We start from the raw sequence: 18,461 nt of genomic DNA, 5'->3' as shown, positions 1-18,461 counted from the left end.
TCCCGCCAAATCCATTCCTCTAGCATTGGCCATCAAGATTGTCCCCCCACCCCTGCTGATATTGATTGTTGACTGCTTGCCCATTGCCTGCCCTAACCTCATGTAAATGATGGTGAAGCAGCAGGGCTTAGGATTCAGGCCAATTTCCCTCTATTCTCACCTCTGCACTGCTAATGGAAGGGAAGACCAGAAGGAAGGAGATGGTAGGGTTCGGCAGGAAGTTGGCTTAAATGTAGGAGATCTGACCAATTCTCCCTCTCCACACCCCTGAAACTGCCTGTTCCATGGTTGCTGGGCTCATTGAGAGCCACATCAAAATGCTGTTCTGGCAATTTAGGGGGCTTCTGCCCCTTTCAACATTTGCCCTGCCTATTTCAGGTGCTGCAATGAGTGCCCCACAATGTAATTTCCCTCCCCTGCAGTGGCAGACTCTTACTGAAGAGCAGAGATAGTCAGAAGTCTGTCCCGCATAATTAATTGACCTTGATTTTTAGATATTATTATTTATAAATAGCAAAACCTACAGGTTTCTCTGCAGCACAGGCTGAGTAATAACCTCTTATTTTTTTGTCACACCCTTATTGTTATAAAACAGCAGATCCTCCTGCTCACTGTGAGCAGCACCACTGGAGAGCCAAGATAAGAGTCCCAGCTCAATTTCCATCTCCACCCACTGCTATCATGCCACAGATTCCATGACTACATGGAAAGCTTTCAAGACTATGATACTTAATAATTACCAGCAGAGCTCCTGTGGCTTTGCTCACGGTAAGTCTGGACAAGCGCAGTCATGATACTATAAGGGAAGGGGATGGGAATCTGCAGCTTCTGAAGCTCCATCTAGTGGAAGAAGTGTGAATCTGCAGTTGTGACTGTGCGTCATAGAATGCCTATATATATATATATCTATATAGCAAATTTAATATATTACATAGATATTCATTCCACATTTAGAAAAAATTCAGCTTACACATTTCCAGTCTGACACATGACCTGCTCAGTCAGAGCTGCCATCTGACTGCTTGGTGGTGTGAGTGAGTCATTCAGGAAAGCTTGCCACTCTCTCTCCCAGTAGTAAAGTGGCTGGTCCCCGCTAAGCATGGCAAACAGTCTGAAACACCACATTTAAACTCACGACCTGCCAGTCTTTGCAAGAGCACCCCGGCACACACAGTATCAGTTTATATTAATAAGGTTGGAGCACATTGATTCAAAATTATCATTTTTGGCCATGGAATGGATTATTACTTTAAAAATATATATATATTGCAGCACAGATATTGGACATCTTGAGAAGTACCTTGTTGCTGGCGGCTATGTGTTTTTGAATTTGAGGCTGGTCCTGAGTGTTGACATTGGAGTTCTCGCTGCTTTCACTTCCACTGTCATCACTTAAACTCAACCTGAGAACAAAAAGAAACACAGTACACATTGATCAGCCTTGAGCAAAAGAACCCAGATATATTGTAGAGCAGGTTTCTGTGCAGTGTGGAGACAAGGCCCTGACATCCTAGAACATTGTCCAGGCTGCCCTGCTCCCCAGATTAGTTCATTTATGCCCTGGAAGGAAGAAATGCCGTCAGCAGTTCTTAAGATCAGAGGAGAGAAAAGACACAAAATATCCTATTCTACGGCAGAAGAATTAAGCCACCAGAGGGGGCAACATTGGCACAGGGGTGATCTTGTTGCTTTTATTATGCACTTCTGAAACTTTGCTCTTGAATACTTTGGCAAATCACCTGTCTGTGCACTTATAAACAAGCTACTGTCATATGACCAAAGCTATGCTCATGAATATCTAATTTTCCCTTAAGATGTTCCTTCTGCTGTAGATGATGCTCATCCTCTACATCTCTTTCTATTAACTCAGAGATTTCTTACTCTACCTTTCTTCACACCAATGACCTTTTCTGTTCATTACAGAACCCTATCCATTCTTATGTGTCAGTTTGGCTCAGTAAACAGCACTTTCATCTCTGGGTCAGAATATTGTGGGTTCAAGCACCAGATCAGAATTTGAGCTCATAATCTAGGCTGACACTCCCAACGCAGGACTGAAGGACTGTTCCACTGGCAGAGGCAGAGTCGTTCGGATGAGATGTTATGTAGGATCGCACAAAACTAAAAAACACCACTGCAGACATCTTCAAGGTTCAAAATGTACCATACTATATGTTATACTCCCCAATTGTTCCTTTTGCCAAAAATAATCTCCACCTCCCTTTTGAAACTGCTGACACTTTTCATTCTCATTGCTTCTCCAGCCATCTACTCATCATCTTCACCATTTTCTTTTGGTCGGCAGGGCACCTTACCCACAAAAACCTACCACCATGTTTAAGAGTCTCCAAACCAAACTACTGAGAAGGTAGAGCCTGTCTGATAAGGGACTCTCTCCTCACAAGGCCATACTATACTTACCTAAATTCAGAGAGCTTAGACGCAGGCTTAATGGACCCCCCCTCCCCCAAGTATATGAAGTAGTACTGCTGAAGTTTAACCAGCCCAAGCCACACAGCATACCACAACATTGCTCTGGCAAGCTTCACGCTGCCGTTCCAGCCAGGATCGCTGTACCTGTTAGCACATTGGCTTTAGTAGTTATCTAGAACAGAGCGGAAGAATCACAGCCCCCAGTGATGGGTCTACCCATCCAGGGTCAATCGGTAAGCCAGGCTGGCTTTTCAACCATTAATAATGCCCTGGTGTACTACACACAGTCGACCACAGAGGGTTGACTTGATTCTGAACTTCTATCACCAGGCATGTCACTTTAACCCCAAAGATATCCCCCCTTCCGAGGAGGACAGCTACCAGATGGTTATTAGATAACTGTCAAATGCAGGTCTGAACCCCTCACTAGGCGGACAGCAGGTACTAGGAGTTCCTCACAAGTGGCATGGTGGGAAGTATATTTCAGCATGGGCGCCTAATAATCAGGTGTTAATTCAAGGCTGTTTGCTTTTACTGGAGAGGGTCTTCAATCCCAAATAGGGCTGCCCCTCCCCCAGTTGGACCTTCAGCATTGTAAGAAGCAGCACTTCTCATATAGCACCACAGTGCCCTTGTGAACAATTATTCCATTTTTCTGCCACCATCATACGGTGAGTTGCGGCCCCTTTTAAGAGCTGCACCCCCACTGGACTGTGTGCTCCACAGCCCCAGTTGTGCCACAGGCCAAGCTCTCTGGGCAAACCTTGTCCGGTGCTCGTAGCTTATTCAAAATAGTGGGTAGGGTTTATATCACAAAATTCAGTGTGGCTCACCCCCATGCTGCAGGTGCATGAATAAATGCTCCATGGGCTTGCACCAACTAATTTTGCCAGGGTTACTAAATAGAGCTTTAGTGTTTATCTGCTAATATTGTGAAGAGCAATTTCCAGACTTTAGTGTCAGTATCGGTATTTAATTTTGAATCGGAGATGGAAGGATATTCATTATTGATGCTGGAATTTAAAAGGACCCATCATCTATTTGGTTAAGCAAGTAACCAGTATAAGCCGATTTCTCACTGGACAGAGCGGCCCTGCAGTGAAGCAGACAGATACTGAAACAAGGCGGTGTGTAAAAATGACCAACACATTCTTGCCGAGTTCTGTGAAGTTTGTAAACCATGAAATGTTAAAAGGATTCAATAGGGTAGATACAGAGAAACTATTTCCTCTAGTGGGGAAATCAAGAATAACGGGGCATAATCTTAAAATTAGAGCTAGGCCATTCAGGAGGGAAATCAGAAAGCACTTTTTCACACAAAGGGTGGTAGAAATCTAGAATCCTCTCCCCCAAAAGGCTGTGGATGGTGGGACAATTGGAGCTCTCAAGACTGAGATCGATAGATTTTTGTTAGGTAAGGGTGTCAAGGGACATGGAGCAAAGGCGAGTAAATGGAGTTAAGATAGAGATCAGCCATGATCCAACTGAATTGCAGAGGGTCTGAATGGCCTACTCCTGTTCCTATATTCCTAAAATAACAGTCCTGAGTGGCTGAGAAAGAAAGGAGAGATGAGTCCTTGCATAGCCATAAAATGAATAATATTGGATAGTAGTTATATCTATGCCTATATATCTTTTTCTAAAATACCACTAAAAATAGTAGGGGGAAGGAAGTGCATTTTATTTTGTAGATTTTCCTACCTATTTAAGCAAAAATAAAATTAATTAGAAATGGTAAGTGTGTGTTTGTACTGCAGTACATTACAATGTCAGACTGGAGGACCAGCTAAAAGACTGACCATTAGTCCCTTCTTTTAATGAAACAGTAATCTTATTTTGGAATGGTAGAACACATACCACCAAGCCAAGATTTTAAAGTCCATTTCCAGTAGACAAGTGCATTAACCTGTGCACCCACCAAAGGGGTCGTCAGTTTGGAGATTATATTGCAGTCAGCAGGAAACACTACCTGTGTAGCTGCCACACTGGGACCACATTATCCGTCCCATGTGAATGATGTGGGGTGAGGACAGGATTGGGCTTGGCTTTGATGCCCCCTCCCACGGTAGAATACCTTGTTGTTTCATATTTGTGGACAAGTTAGCTTCAGGAGAGGGAGCAAATATTGCGAAAAATTTTTTTAAAAGATTAACGATAAAGAAAAAGATAGTGATGCAGGCTTAACAAGAACACTGTGCAACAAATATGGCAAGCCTTAAAGTACACTACCATTTTCCTGTAGTAAATACATACTGCTATTTGGCTGTGACTAGTGCAGCATTAAATTTAATTCGGGGGCCTGTAAATTACTCAGTAAACAGCTAGGGAAGCCTGATTTAAAAGGGTTATTGGTGCTTAGACTTGGTCTAGGTGTACAAAGGTGATCAAAATTTCTACCTTTGGTCCAGAGTGCACAGCTTCCAAACAATGGTTGAAACACAACTGAACTTTCTTTGTCACATTCCCATCTGTTAAGCTCACCGACCTGTGATCTCTGCTAACTGTGCTGTTTTTTACAGGCCTTTCCTCCTCGGAGCTGCTGTCGTCATCGGAGCCTTCGGACTGGATTTCCTCCACCATGGACCGTAGGGGCCCTAGAGAAAACGACGAGGGAAGTTGAACAGTGATCAGCTAACATGTCAATGGCCACTTGCCACCTGTAAAGAACCTCCCAATATTACAGTGACGACCATCATTATGTTGTAATGGGCAAATCAGTCTACTGGATTTTAATGGTCGTGTGCTGTTGCAATGATTCTTGTTTTATACATATTTCTTATGATTTTTAAGATTTAGAACCATAGACATTTACAGTACAGGAGACAATTCAGACCATTGCTTTAGTGTTTGCCCAGTAATCTTCTCAATGGTGCTTTTTTGTCTTAAAAGGCAAGAAGAGCAGTTGAGTTAAGTTTTTCAGTGTGGAATGGTAACACAAATTAAATCATTTATAGGGTCAGTGTCCTCTGGATACGTACTTTTACCTTTTGAAGTGTCAGTCACAAGAAACCCACTGTCAAACTCTCTCTCTCCCTGTCAGACACACGCATACACGCATGCACACACACACACACACACACACGCCCCTTTTTCTGCACAACATAAATCTAAAGGCATGTTAATGGGTAATTTAAATAAAAGTCCGAAGCCAAGAAACATGAATAGTCCACAACATTTCTTATATTATTTACTAAAAGGTAAAGCTTTTCTGAAGATCTCTGAACAGAAGTGTACAAGCAAGAGAAGGCGGCCCGTATCCTTTAAACTGGCGCTACATTCTACTCATAGTTGCAGTTTAAAATTACTAGCAGATGCTGGAAAAAATAATTATGCGGTTTGACAACAGTAGTGGAAGAAGGAAACAAACAGAATGTGGAGAGAAATGAGGCTCAGCTGTGCAACGCTTGCTCGTGCGCCTGCGACTAGCAGAAATAGTATCTCATGGCTATGCAGTTACCCTGGCCCTGCGTTGTGTACTCCCCTCCTCACGCAGCCCCTCCAACCCACTCCAAGGATCTCAGACAAATCTATTGGGTCTGATTTTCCTCTTCCTGGACTGGTGTTAGAGGGGATACTTTTTCTTCCCCCATGGCATAAAAGGAGGGATTGGAGGCCGGCAGGGGAATGCATGTGATGAATGAGTGAAGGAGTAATCAGCAATGGTCCTGTTGGTGTTCATGTGATAGCAAGGTTGAGGGTGGGAGATTTAAATGGAGGGTGACACCGAGGGAGGAAAAGGCGGCAGAGAATGCAAAGGAGGCAATATTGGTACTTGGGTCAGAGTGCTCTGGGCAGGTCCCAGTGCTCAGGCAGCTTTGGGTAGCAATGGGCCATGATCTTAAGTTTAGATAAAGTACTTCTCAGATCAACATTACTGAAAAAAACTTAATCACCTTTCCGGAAAATTCTAGAAACACAATGATAGTGCACTGGGAATGAAAGTGATCGTAACATGATTAAATTTGACATGATCTGCAATGAACAGGTATTCAACGTTAAAAGAGACAACATCAAGACAGTGAGGGAACTGCTGAAACAAAGCGAATGGGGGCAGTACTCAAGAAATTTATTTACTTGGTATGTATTTATCCTGCATGCCCAGTTCCATTGATCCTCAGTTGAGCACAGCTCCAGAACTCTGGATAAATGTATCTGTAAACAGTTCTGTGAGCAGCAACGTAGAGGAGGTTGCTTACCTTGTCTGTGGTTTTGAGATGGTGCAAAATCGGAATCTGAGCTTGAATCTGAACTTGAGCTTGAATTGGACTGACTGGTCCGTACAGACTAAACGTGGAAAAAGAGGAACACGAATCAGTCAGAAAAAAGATCCAACAGTTAATCAACTAAATTCATCTTCAATTAAGTGGGGTCAATTTTAACTCCCAGTGAGCTTCGGACGATCGAAGGTGGGACGAGTGCAAAACGTATTTATAGGCCCGGATAACAGGCCCCAGGGTATTTCCATTCCCAGGTCTCACCTCTGTGCCATTGGTCAGCTGCCCGGCCAGAACGAGTGGAAAGTTGCAGCTGGTCGGTGAGTGGGAAGTTCTGCAGCCTTTGGCAGCCGGCCGGCACCACAGAAAAGCTCACCGGCAAGAAGGTAAGTCACAGGGAGTGGGTTTCGGGAAGGGCGGGAAGTCCAGGGCAGGGGAGGCCGCAACTTTCCTTGTGCAGTCCGGAAGAGCACTCCACCTCCTCCTCCTGGGCCCACAAAGGGAACATTTCCACTTACCTTGGAGGGCCTCTTGACCTAATTTCACCTGGCGGGAAACCCCTTCCCCACTCAGGCCAAAGTTAAAATCCAATCCGGGTCCCATTGATGTAATGGGACCCCTTTAAGGGTCCTGCTTGCATCCAGCAGGCACCTCAACCACCGAACTGCAATAAGCAGTTAAAATGGCGGCCAGCGGGAACAGCGCGTTAGGGCTAAAAGCTCCATTTTAAAATTCTTCCCACTGTCTAATTCTACTTGCATCTAGAAAACAAATGAATAATTATTTGTCTAGGGATATACAATTTGGGTAAAAGCCTCCAGATTGACAATGTCCTTTGAACTGCAGTAATTCATGATAGCATTTACATGAACAAATGGGAGGAAAACAAAACAAACCATTTACTTCCACAAACATCAAACTGGATAAGACGGCGATCAAATTGAAGTTTTAGAACTTTGTATAGGCTGCAGGAGAACCTTATTCTTACAGACACAATCCACCCTAGGTTTACAGGCTGCACCTTTATCAGTAATTGATAGTTACTGAATCATCAATGCAAACTTACATTTAAAGGAACTGTAGCTTGGGCGGCTTTAAAAGGAACATTGCAAGATGCTTGTCTAAAGGTAAACAGACTGATTTATTTAATCAATTCAGTGAAGATCCACTAGTAGTTATCAAATTTCACCATCTTTAAAGGTTTTCCATTTGTCAATTGAAGCTAATATGGTCCAAAATGGCAATCTGATGATGTACCAGCATCTTGCAATCACTTACCCTGCTAATAGGAACTGCAAGAGGTACTGTCGTGAAGCACCAGACTATCATCATTCAGTATTATCTCGAGTCAGGAAAACCAAACAGTAGCACCACCTGCAGATATGATCTACATTTGAGGGACCTACTGACATAACTTTAACATGGAGATAGTCTAGGATTTATCGGGATTTGGCATTTGAGATCATTTTTATATTTCAAAAATAAATAAATAGAAAAATACAAGTAGGATAGGTAATTTACCAAATGACTAATATGATCTCTTCTGTGAATTAAATGCCCAAACAAATAAATTGAAGACTGATTTTTTTTTTGTCTTTATGTAAAGGATTTGGGAATGAGTTGTGTTAACTGTTGTGCCTTAAAACGAAGTGAGGGTAACTTTAATTACAGGCGAACAACAGGTGATAGCGAATCGGCAGCCCCTTTTATACCTTACCCGATTTTCTTTTTCAATGAAGTCAATGGGCGAGCTGTAAAACGGGCTGCCGATTCGCGATTACCTGTTTTTTAATCAGGCGATAAAATTACCCCCAATGATTTAAAAGGTTTGGACACCACAGACTGATGCACTTAGTCAAAGGGTTTATTTGCTAATGGGCCAGACATTGAAAATGTGCATTAAAGTCAAACAAGCCAGTTTGTGGAATATCCTGGCTCACAGGCTATTTGAAACTGAAAACTGTAAACAATTTTACAACACCAAGTTATAGTCCAACAATTTTATTTTAAAATCCACAAGCTTTCAGAGGCTTCCTCCTTCCTCAGGTGAATATTTGAAACTGAGACAACGATTGTCTCACTTCAGATTCATTAAGCCAGAATGGCCCCGTTTCATTTTGAGAATAGCAGGATATGGTTTCTTTAAACCCACACAAAAAGGGGGAGGAGAAGTAGCCAGTTTTACTGACAAGCCCGCTGGCGAATCACTTGATAGTGAAAAGATTAGCGGCTTCCCATTTGCTGATTACACTGAGTGACAAGGACAAAAGGGACACATGGGCAGTCAGGTAGCCAGCTAGGTCTGGGAAGGAAACCTGGGCTAGTGAGGGGGAACTCACTCATCTCAAGCCCAGAATCAGGATGCTGACCAGGAAAAATTAAGGGCTGGGCCAGGAAAATAGGGATATTGTGGCGTATTTTTATTATTGTTCTTGTTCTTGAGGAGTGCTCTGTAGATAGCTGAATCAAGGTAAGATGTGATTACAACTGTTACTCTGTACGTTCACGTGCTATCTGTAAAATAAAGCATCTTAATCGTTCGTGTCCAGCCTTGTTATTTGAAAAACTTTAAAAAGTGTTCCACCTTCCGAGTGATAGAAGAAGCAAACGTGAAGGCACATGTGAAAGACACGATATCCAGTTCGGATCACAAGGGGTTCCTATTGTTACACCTCTAGGTTACAATACCATATAATTATATATTGAGTAGTACAGGCATCTCCTGAATATAAGATGCTTGGACCAATTGTGAGAGCAATCAGCACCACTGTACCTGACAGAATATCTAAGGCAGACCCGAAACATTAAACAAAGACACTTTTTGCAAAATTAGAAAACAGTTCCTAATAACTTACACACCAGAACAACATTAAAAAGAAACATCAAACAGAACTCAAGCCTAGAGCTTCCAATCAGCACGAGCCTAACCACAAGTGGGACACAGTCTATTCACACCGCCCTCCGTGAGAAGCGCTGATCAAGTTGTAATTCCTGGGGTCAGCTTCATTTTAATCATTTGGGCAAGCTGCAGCAATTAGAAACACCACTGACTGCCATAAAGTGGGGAGGAAGCAAATAGGATTTAAAGGCCCACAGCAGCTTAAGAGGCTAGATATCATCTCAGTATTTTTTGCTGCACTGAAATAAATTTCTTACTCTAAAAAAAAATCTATGAATCGTCACTGCCGCGTTCCCCCCCACCCCCCCAAAACCCCTCCTAGGGCCTAGGCCCAAAAACAGAAAGTTCTAACTTTTGCATTTTTTAAGGAGCGAACAGCCCATGACAGTTGAGAGAGCTGTGGCAGGAAGCAGCTCCCCAAAGCTCAGACCTGTAACTTCCTATGAGGAGGAAGAATTATAAATCCTGGGGAAGAAGGCCATAGAGGAGGTTGGAATTGGTGAATTCGGGGGCCATGTGCCAGCTGAGGGTACATTATGACATTCTGCTTCTCTTCATATTACACCCTGCATTAAGTATCAGTGAATTATATCATGATACCCGATCATTTGTTCTACTGAAAGTGAGATACGAGTTTCAGTCCTCAGGAAACCGATCTCTCCTCTTCTTTCCCTCCTGTAGATGTGCTGCGGTAAGCAGACACAAGCCTCCAATAATGCCAACACTTCACAGCAGGCACCGTTATTCCTTCTGTACCCCATTTAAATCAGCAGCTCAGAGACATCCATTCCAGGGAGTTAGAGAGTGAGCAAGAGGCAAGATTATTGGGCAACGCAGAGAACAAGTGAGCAGAAGCAGCACGAGAAAGATGTTGCTGACTCAAGTCTTTGCCTCTTGAGTGAAGAGCCTTGTGATCTGGAGCTCGGGTCCTGTGTTTAAAAGAGCTTTGCTGGCAGACCATCGAGCATTAGTGCAGATATTTGGGACCATTTCACACAGCCTGCTGCAGATGGCAGCTTGGTTGATTAAGTCCACCACTAGATGGCATAGCATATTGGAGTTTGTTTTAACAATTCTGCAGGCCACTGTGCAGTATGCAGCAGCTCCAAGGGCATCAGTAGCAGAGGCCCTGGCGACACTAAAGCCCTAAAGGCAGTCTGTGATTTCCTCATGGATACTCAAACTGCTGCCACAGAGGGCTGGGATGCCAGATTGTTGAGGACAGTCTCTTCTGGCTTTGACAGGTTTGGTATCCAGTTACAGATAACCATGGGGCGAGCTTCACTGCACTCATTGGTATCATAAGGCCTTCTTTCCTGCAGATCAGTGGCCAGACAGAGCCAGTGCCCAGCACTAGTGGCATCGCTAAAATGCACACTGGTGACGATGCTGTTGCTCATGATAACGTGAATCCATGCCCTCCCGCCAGCCCTGTCTGATGTCTGCACGTGTGGTAGATGGGCTGACTGGCTAATGTTGGTGGTGTACCTAGTGACAGCTTGAAATGATCCCCTAGAATAAAAAGCAGCGACACAGAAGCAGTGGGACATGGCAAAATACTGAATCAGCACAATATTTCATAAGAATAAAATGAGAATCAGTCCACAAGAGGTTAGTATGCTCTTTTTAAGAATGCATTTCTTGCTTTCTGATAGGTCATAGGCCTTTCCGATTAAACAGTCAAGTTTGTCTCTTGTAGGGTTCAATGCATCCATCAGTTCATCTGCAAAGTTCAGAGGGCAAACTTTCTTCTTTGTGCGTGGAGAACTCTCAGTTCCCAGGCGCAATGAAGAGGAAAAGGAGGTGACGGCATGTTGCCTCAGTCTTCGCTCCACAATGTGGTCCTGAGGGTTCCAGTGGTTCCTAAACTTGGAGTAACTGGGCTTGTGCCTGCAGTAGGTGCAGGTCCAGTGTGAGAATGTAAATGAAGTAGGAGGGGTGTTCCTGGCCCTTGTCCCTCATTTTTCTCTGCGTATGTCTGTGGGGCAACTAAATGGAGGGTTGCCCCAAAAAAACTAGCGATGGGGCTTGCGCCAGAATCCCTACAGATCAGAGAACCCACGGGTGTCCCAGGAACTCCCTGAAGATTTTCAGAAGCAAAAAAGTATCTTAGGTATCCTCCTCATCTTTGTCGATGGCAGAGTAGCACCAAACAAACACTATCCTTTACGTAACTCGCCAAGGCTTCTTTGACAGCCCAAACCTGCGACCTCTACCACCTAGAAGGACAAGAGCAGCAGGCACATGGGAACAACACCACCTGCACGTTCCCCTCCAAATCACACACCGTCCCCACTTGGAAATATATCGCCGTTCCTTCATCGTCACTGGGTCAAAATCCTGGAACTCCCTTCCTAACAGCACTGTGGGAGAACCTTCACCACACGGACTGCAGCGGTTCAAGGCGGTGGCTCACCACCACCTTCTCAAGGGCAATTAGGGATGGGCAATAAATGCTGGCCTTGCCAGCGACGCCCACATCCCATGAACGAATAATAAAAAAAAATAAGGTCCCTACTAATCAGGATTTTCCATACAAACCAGTGAACCTTATAATCAAAGCATTCATGAATCTAAAGGGACCCTGCACTTAACAGGAACATTGACGTGTACCATTATGAGCAAAAGAGACAGCAACCTCCATGCTATTTTGCATTGCTATTGTTCTTACTTTTTAAAATGAGCATCAAGATTTTTAAATTAATATTGCATCAGTATTCGACGAGACTGTTTTAGGATTTAACTGCCAAATAAATTTTTAAACAATAAAAGGACAAGTGAATAGTAGCAGGAACAAGATATACTTTTACAGTAGTTGTTAAGTTTAGCTAATAATAGTTTGCAACTTTGATGCTGAAGAGTGTTGTACTTAATTTTCTTAAAAACTTTTTCTCACTAACTAACTGTTGAAGTAATCTGGGTTACTGTCTTCGCAGATTCCAGACAGTCTCACTTCAAAGACTCCAGATAGACTCACCAATTTAAAAAGATAGCTGACTAATACATTTAAAACAGTTACCGAAACGGTATGAATTTAAATAGCTGTCTATTAAAAGCAAAAAGATCAGTTAATTAAACAAATATTTGGGGGAAAGACACAAAATGTTTGTGCTAGAATTGAGTGGAATTGAAATTTTAAAAATGTATTTCAGAAACACGAGAGATTAATCTGGTTCCCTGATCACTTGATTCTTGACAAAACGAACAATTACTGCGACAAAATGTAAACAAAAGAGTTGGAAAATACAGTGAGCGAAGCTAGTTTTTAAACCCCTTATATACTGTGTCATAATTAAAGAGGTCGATACCAAGCTAAATCTTAGAGAGTTTTCCTGCAGTCCTACCAGAGACACGGCTGCGTGAAGCCAATTTTAAAAATCGGATTTACCCTAGCTAGTTGACTAGTTCACAAAATAATAGCACAGAAATTTCCCTATTTTGTTACAGCCACATTGCCAGCTAGGAGAACAGCTGAACATTGCATGTCCAGCACAGTTTATTAGTTGGTCTTTGGTCCTACTTTTACATTATATCCCGCCTTGAGGAAAAAAGTACGATGACAGATCGCACTAAGTCATTTGACTGAACAGATCTAATTTGTTCTAACTCCTTTAATTCAAACTTGATCACATGGCTTGTTTCCATCAGGGAACGGAGATCTCTACAAAGACTTTTTTTGAAAAATGTCATTGCATCATTCCCTGGCTGAGAAGGTGATTGGGTGATCAGCTCCCAGATAATTAACAATGCTACTCTTTAGTAGAATTTTCGTTAAAAATTGCCTGAGATAATCAATGTAGGGAAATATAGCTGTTGCTTCCACTGGTATGGCTACGGTCATCAACTGTCATGACAACCACTTACACGATACCACTTCCTACAATTCCATGCACAATGCATCAAACACCAAAGTGCTACTTCCCTCTGAAAACCACATTTAGATTTTAGATTAAAATTCTTTACCTCAGATTTGGACACCACTTCATCTTCTGAATTACAGTCATCTGAATCCACAGCCTTCTTCACCTCTTTCACATTACTTTCAGATTTAACCTTCTCTATTTTAACGTTCACTTTTTCCTTTTCTTTTTCCTTCAACTGCTTTTTTTCAGAGTATGAAGAAGAGGAAGAAATTCTTGGTGAGACACTTGGGAAACTTTTTGATGTCTCTGAAGTGCTTTTCTTTTGTTTTTTGGCATTGGCCTTCAACGAATCTACATTGGAGGGCCTCTTAATACTGGGCTTTGTCTCTTGATGTAGGTTCCCACCTCCCTTGGGCGACATGCTATCTAGTTTAGACTCCTTGAAGGCAGGTTTTGGTTCTTTAGAAGTTGCCTTTGGAGTAGCCTTCTCTTCCTTTGAAATCTTGCTTTCTGCTGATTTTCGCGATGACTCCTTCGATGATTTACTGTGTTCCTTTTCAGGTTCTTTTACAGTTGTCTTGCTCTCAGGGTCTTTTACGGGCCGTTCCTTGTGCTCTTTTGTGACTTTGTGAGGTTTTGAGGATTTGCTGCTCTCTCGATTTGTGTCCTGATTTGTAAAGACAAAAGCAATTCATAAAGCAACCAACCATAACTCCTAACATCAGAAAATTGTTTGAAAATAAACACAGTGTACTTCATTTCACACTAAACAATAATTAGCACTACGTTCCAAAACTTTTTGAACAGTGCTCAAATCTTGAAAAAATGTACAAAAAAATATGAAAACTGGAAATCTGCCACAATGTGCTCTGACCGTAAGATCACTTTTATAATTGACAAGCTCCTTCTGTGGGCGTCACCTGTGACCAATATCTATATAAATATTAAAAATATTTTAACAATATGTGGTTATTCTCTGCAATGTGCTGATGTCACTTTTTAATTGACAAACAAAAAACTCAACTGTGTAGCTATCCCAGCTCACAGGCCCATATGCAATCTATGCAGACCGCTGGAAATCTCCCAAACCACCATATACTGAAAGGCTGAACAGGCTGGGGCTCTATTCTCTAGAAAAAAGGTGGAGGGGTGACCTAATGGAGGTCTTTAAAATTATGACCGGCTTTGATAGGGTAGAGAAGATGTTTCCACTTGTGGGAGAGATCAAAACTAGGAGTTATAAATTTATGGAAGTCATTAATAAACACAATAAGGAATTCATAAGAAATTTCTTTATTCAGAGAGCGGTGATAATGTAAAACTTGCTACCACATGGAGTAGTTAAAGCAAACAGCATAGATGCATTTAAGGGGAAGCTAGATAAGTACACGAGGGAAAAAGGAATAGAAGGTTATGCTGATAGAGTGAGATAAAGTAGAGTGGGAGGAGGCTTGTGTGGAGCATAAACACTGACACAGACCAGTTGGGCTGAATGGTCTGCTACTGTATTTTCTATGTAATTTTCTGTAAACTAGTGCCCTGATACTATATTGGACATTACACTGTATGTATCCTATGCTGCACTATGAGCAGTGCAAAGGGAGATCCACTACTATAAATATCTACAGTGTCAGCTTGGCTCAGTGGCAGCACTCTTATCTCGAAGTCAAAAGATGGTAGGCTCAAGCCTTATTCCAGGAGATGAGCACTAATCTAGGCTGGCACTTCAGTGCAGTACTGAGGTAGTGCTGCAGTATCGGATGAGACGCTAAACCAAGACCCTGTCCACCAATTCAGATAAATTTAATTGCTATTCTAAGGCGATCAAGGGAGTTTTTCTGGTGTCTTGGTCAACAGTTATCCCTCAACCAACACTGCCAAAACAGATTAACTGGTCATTTATCTCATTTGTTGTGAGTAAATTGGCTCCTTTGTTTCCCTACATTTCAAAAGTAATCTACTGGCTGTGAAGTACTGGGGATATCCTGAGGATATGGAAGGGGCTATATAAATGCAGGTTCTTGGCTTTTTAAAAAAAAGTTTCACACATTGAATGCATTTCCTGGGTTTACAATAAAGTTACATCACACTATCTCCATGAGGCCTGTGTGTCACTCCTGGGTGTTCGGTTTAACTTTCCCATTACACTTACCTGTCGGACCTCCCAGCTCCCAATATGCATCTCCAAGATAGTGTCTTTAACCAAAACAATCAGCACAAAACATAGAGCATGGTCGCAACATGCTGTAGATGTGGTGACAGTAATTACATTACAGCACCATCAATTACAGAATTACACTGTGGGGCTCAAAAGATTGCAAAAGGGGGATTTTGTGTGGCTGAGTCTTGGTGAGGAAATAATTTTGGATTAATATTCAAAAAATTATAATACATAAGAATGAGGTTATTCAACCCATCCTAGTTCAACTATTCCAGAGGGGAGGCGGGGGGGAGGGGGAATAGTCTTCCCCATCATATCCAACTGTTTTTTAAATAAAAGGATTCCAAGATATTTGTCTGCATTACCCTACCTGGGAGTCCATCCCAAGTGTTGATCATACTTCCTGACATGAGTTTTAAATGTTCCTTTAGTAATTTTGAACTGTGCTCCTTGTCCTACTATCACAGTTTAACTTGAAGTAGTGTGTTTAACTTTTGCTGTACCATTTACTATCTTACATACCTCTTCTGGATAGATAACGGGAATGAAGTAGATGTAGTATGTATGGATTTTCAGAAGATATTTGGTAAGCAGTCATACAAGAGGCTTGTTGCAAAAATTCAGGCATATGGTACACGATGAAATGTAGCAGCATGAACAGTAAGTTGGTTGACAGACAGGAAACAAACAGTTATGGAATAATGGCTGTTGCTCAGAATGGACAAGAGTGGTTACCTAAGGGATCATCGCTGGATGCATTTTCATTTTTATTCATATATATATAATATATGAGTTGAACTTAAGACACAGGGAGCATGGTAGAAAAGTAGGGGGTTTGGCAAATGGTGTGAGGTGGGCGGTAAAAGACTTCAGGAAAACACAGACAATGCAGCAGCATTTATAATGGAGCTCAGCTGAAATTGCCTTAACCACCTTGTTAAATCAACCATTTTTAACCAGTCCCTTTGGTGGATGACATAGTGAGGTTCTACTGGAGTATCCATGTCTGGAGGCTGTGGTTTGATCTCAAGTTCCCAGGCTCTGAGTCCTATGCTTTACAGCTAGAGCTATTGGGACAGACAAAACATAATGGGGGTAGTTTTCACCTTCACCGTTTGAGCGATAAACTGGCAGAGTGGATCACCCGCCCAGTATAGAACCCACTCGATTTTCACTTCCAATGATTTCAATCAAAATGAGAATCAGGCAGGTTCTATAACAGGTGGGTGATCCGATCCACCAGCTTACCAACCAAACAGTGAAGGTGAAAATTACCCCCAATATTTCTCCTTAAAGAAATTTAAAACTTAAATATTTTTTCACTTTTAGAAAATATTCTGAAAGTAGACAATATGAACATTATGAATAGCATAACTGACCTTTGACCCATGAGATGGTTTGCTTTTCTTTGGATCAGAGAATGCGGACAGAGGAATTGTGGGTAGCATGGGATAGTCCGGGCTTGGTCTAGAGGTTGTGTCAGTTCCTTCAGGCATTACCATAACCTAAAAAATAAATGAAAGGAATGTCTGACAATTTGTTATTTGGAATGGGTTTATTAGGCAGAGATCACGAGGAACCTGTAAAGCATACACAAATTGCGAGACAAGACCATTATTATGCACTCAGCCACAGATCTAACTGCACTGATTTATTTCTAAGTCAAGTCAAAAGTTTTAAAGTGAAAACTATGCCAAGTCTCATGAAACTATTCGAAATATTAATTATCTCAAACTATCCTTACGAATGGTGTGCTGTTAAGACATAATTTTGAAAATTATCTAAAACAAGGTAAAATGTAAAGAAAGGGCCCGGAGAAGCCTGTTACGCTGATAAAACACAATGGGCTGAAAGGTTGGCTTTATGTGACTTCTTCGACAAGTGCACAATATTTTCTGGGGCTATTGCATAGGACTCTTACCTTCTTATTATTTTGATATCCATACCTACCAATTTTTTTGAGATGGACTTCTACATGTATATAAAAGGTAGTTAACATGGCAAGCAAAACTGAACTGACCATGCATGTATAACAGGGCAGAGATAAAAAGAAAAAACAAATGCTGGGAATCTGAAATAAAAGCAGAACATGCACAACAGATTGACCATGCAAGGGGTCTCCCATGGCTTTGTTCAAAGACCAGCAGGAATGCAAACAGAGGACACAGATGAGGATCTGGGAAACAAACTGAACATTTTTAATAACGTGAGCTGACTGTTGAGCCGACACTTCACTACACTTCAAGGACCCACATGTGCAAAGGTCTGAAACGTTACGCATGTGTGGCAGCGAAGAAGGAATTCTTGTTTTCTTACTGTGAAGCCGGGCACTTGGCCTTCTACACAGGTACTCTTCAGCAATTTTAGTTTAAGCATACAATCCCATATATTCTCTCTTTTTTCAGGCATGGAATCTGTAGGGTGTGGTTCAAATAGTTGCTTTATTCAGTCACAGAGAAAGTTTCACCAAGGCTAGACCAATATGGCAAACTAGGATATCAGATTGCTATGTCTCAGGAAATCAAAAGAAATATATAAATATAAAAATCTGCCATGTATTATATAAAGTATATGAACAACACAGAATCACAGACTGTTATACCACAGACTATTTGACCCATAAAGCCTGCACCAGTGTTTTTTCTACACACGAGCTAGAACATAAGAACATGAGAAATAGGAGCAAGAGTAGGCCATTCAATGAGATCATGGCTGATCTTCGACCTCAACTCCACTTTCCCACCCGACCCCCGTATCCCTTGATTCCTTTAGAGTCCAAAAATCTATCGCTCTCATCCTAATCTAATTTCCGTTTAGGCAAATTTCTGGACTCTTATTTCAACAACACTTTGTGGCCGAGAATCCCATATTCGAATCACCCTCTGGTTAAA

The 18,461-nt window shown here is 42.0% G+C and overlaps 1 protein-coding gene across 1 annotated transcript in view; it reads right to left on the bottom strand.

The window, feature by feature from the left end:
• The window catches only part of mllt1a (MLLT1 super elongation complex subunit a), a 64,584-nt gene that overhangs the window by 8,700 nt on the left and 37,423 nt on the right, over positions 1-18,461 (bottom strand). Inside the window, exons 5-9 of the mRNA XM_067968227.1 lie at positions 16,950-17,075; positions 13,510-14,076; positions 6,630-6,717; positions 4,919-5,027; positions 1,301-1,403 (exon numbers count right to left, since the gene is read on the bottom strand). Of these exons, the coding sequence (XP_067824328.1) occupies positions 1,301-1,403; positions 4,919-5,027; positions 6,630-6,717; positions 13,510-14,076; positions 16,950-17,075 (993 nt within the window). The remainder of the gene's footprint in view (positions 1-1,300; positions 1,404-4,918; positions 5,028-6,629; positions 6,718-13,509; positions 14,077-16,949; positions 17,076-18,461) is intronic.

The sequence above is a fragment of the Heptranchias perlo genome, chromosome 29 (assembly GCF_035084215.1).
Source record: "Heptranchias perlo isolate sHepPer1 chromosome 29, sHepPer1.hap1, whole genome shotgun sequence".
In the NCBI taxonomy this organism is placed as follows: domain Eukaryota; kingdom Metazoa; phylum Chordata; class Chondrichthyes; order Hexanchiformes; family Hexanchidae; genus Heptranchias; species Heptranchias perlo.
This window is presented reverse-complemented; position numbering and strand designations above follow the sequence as displayed.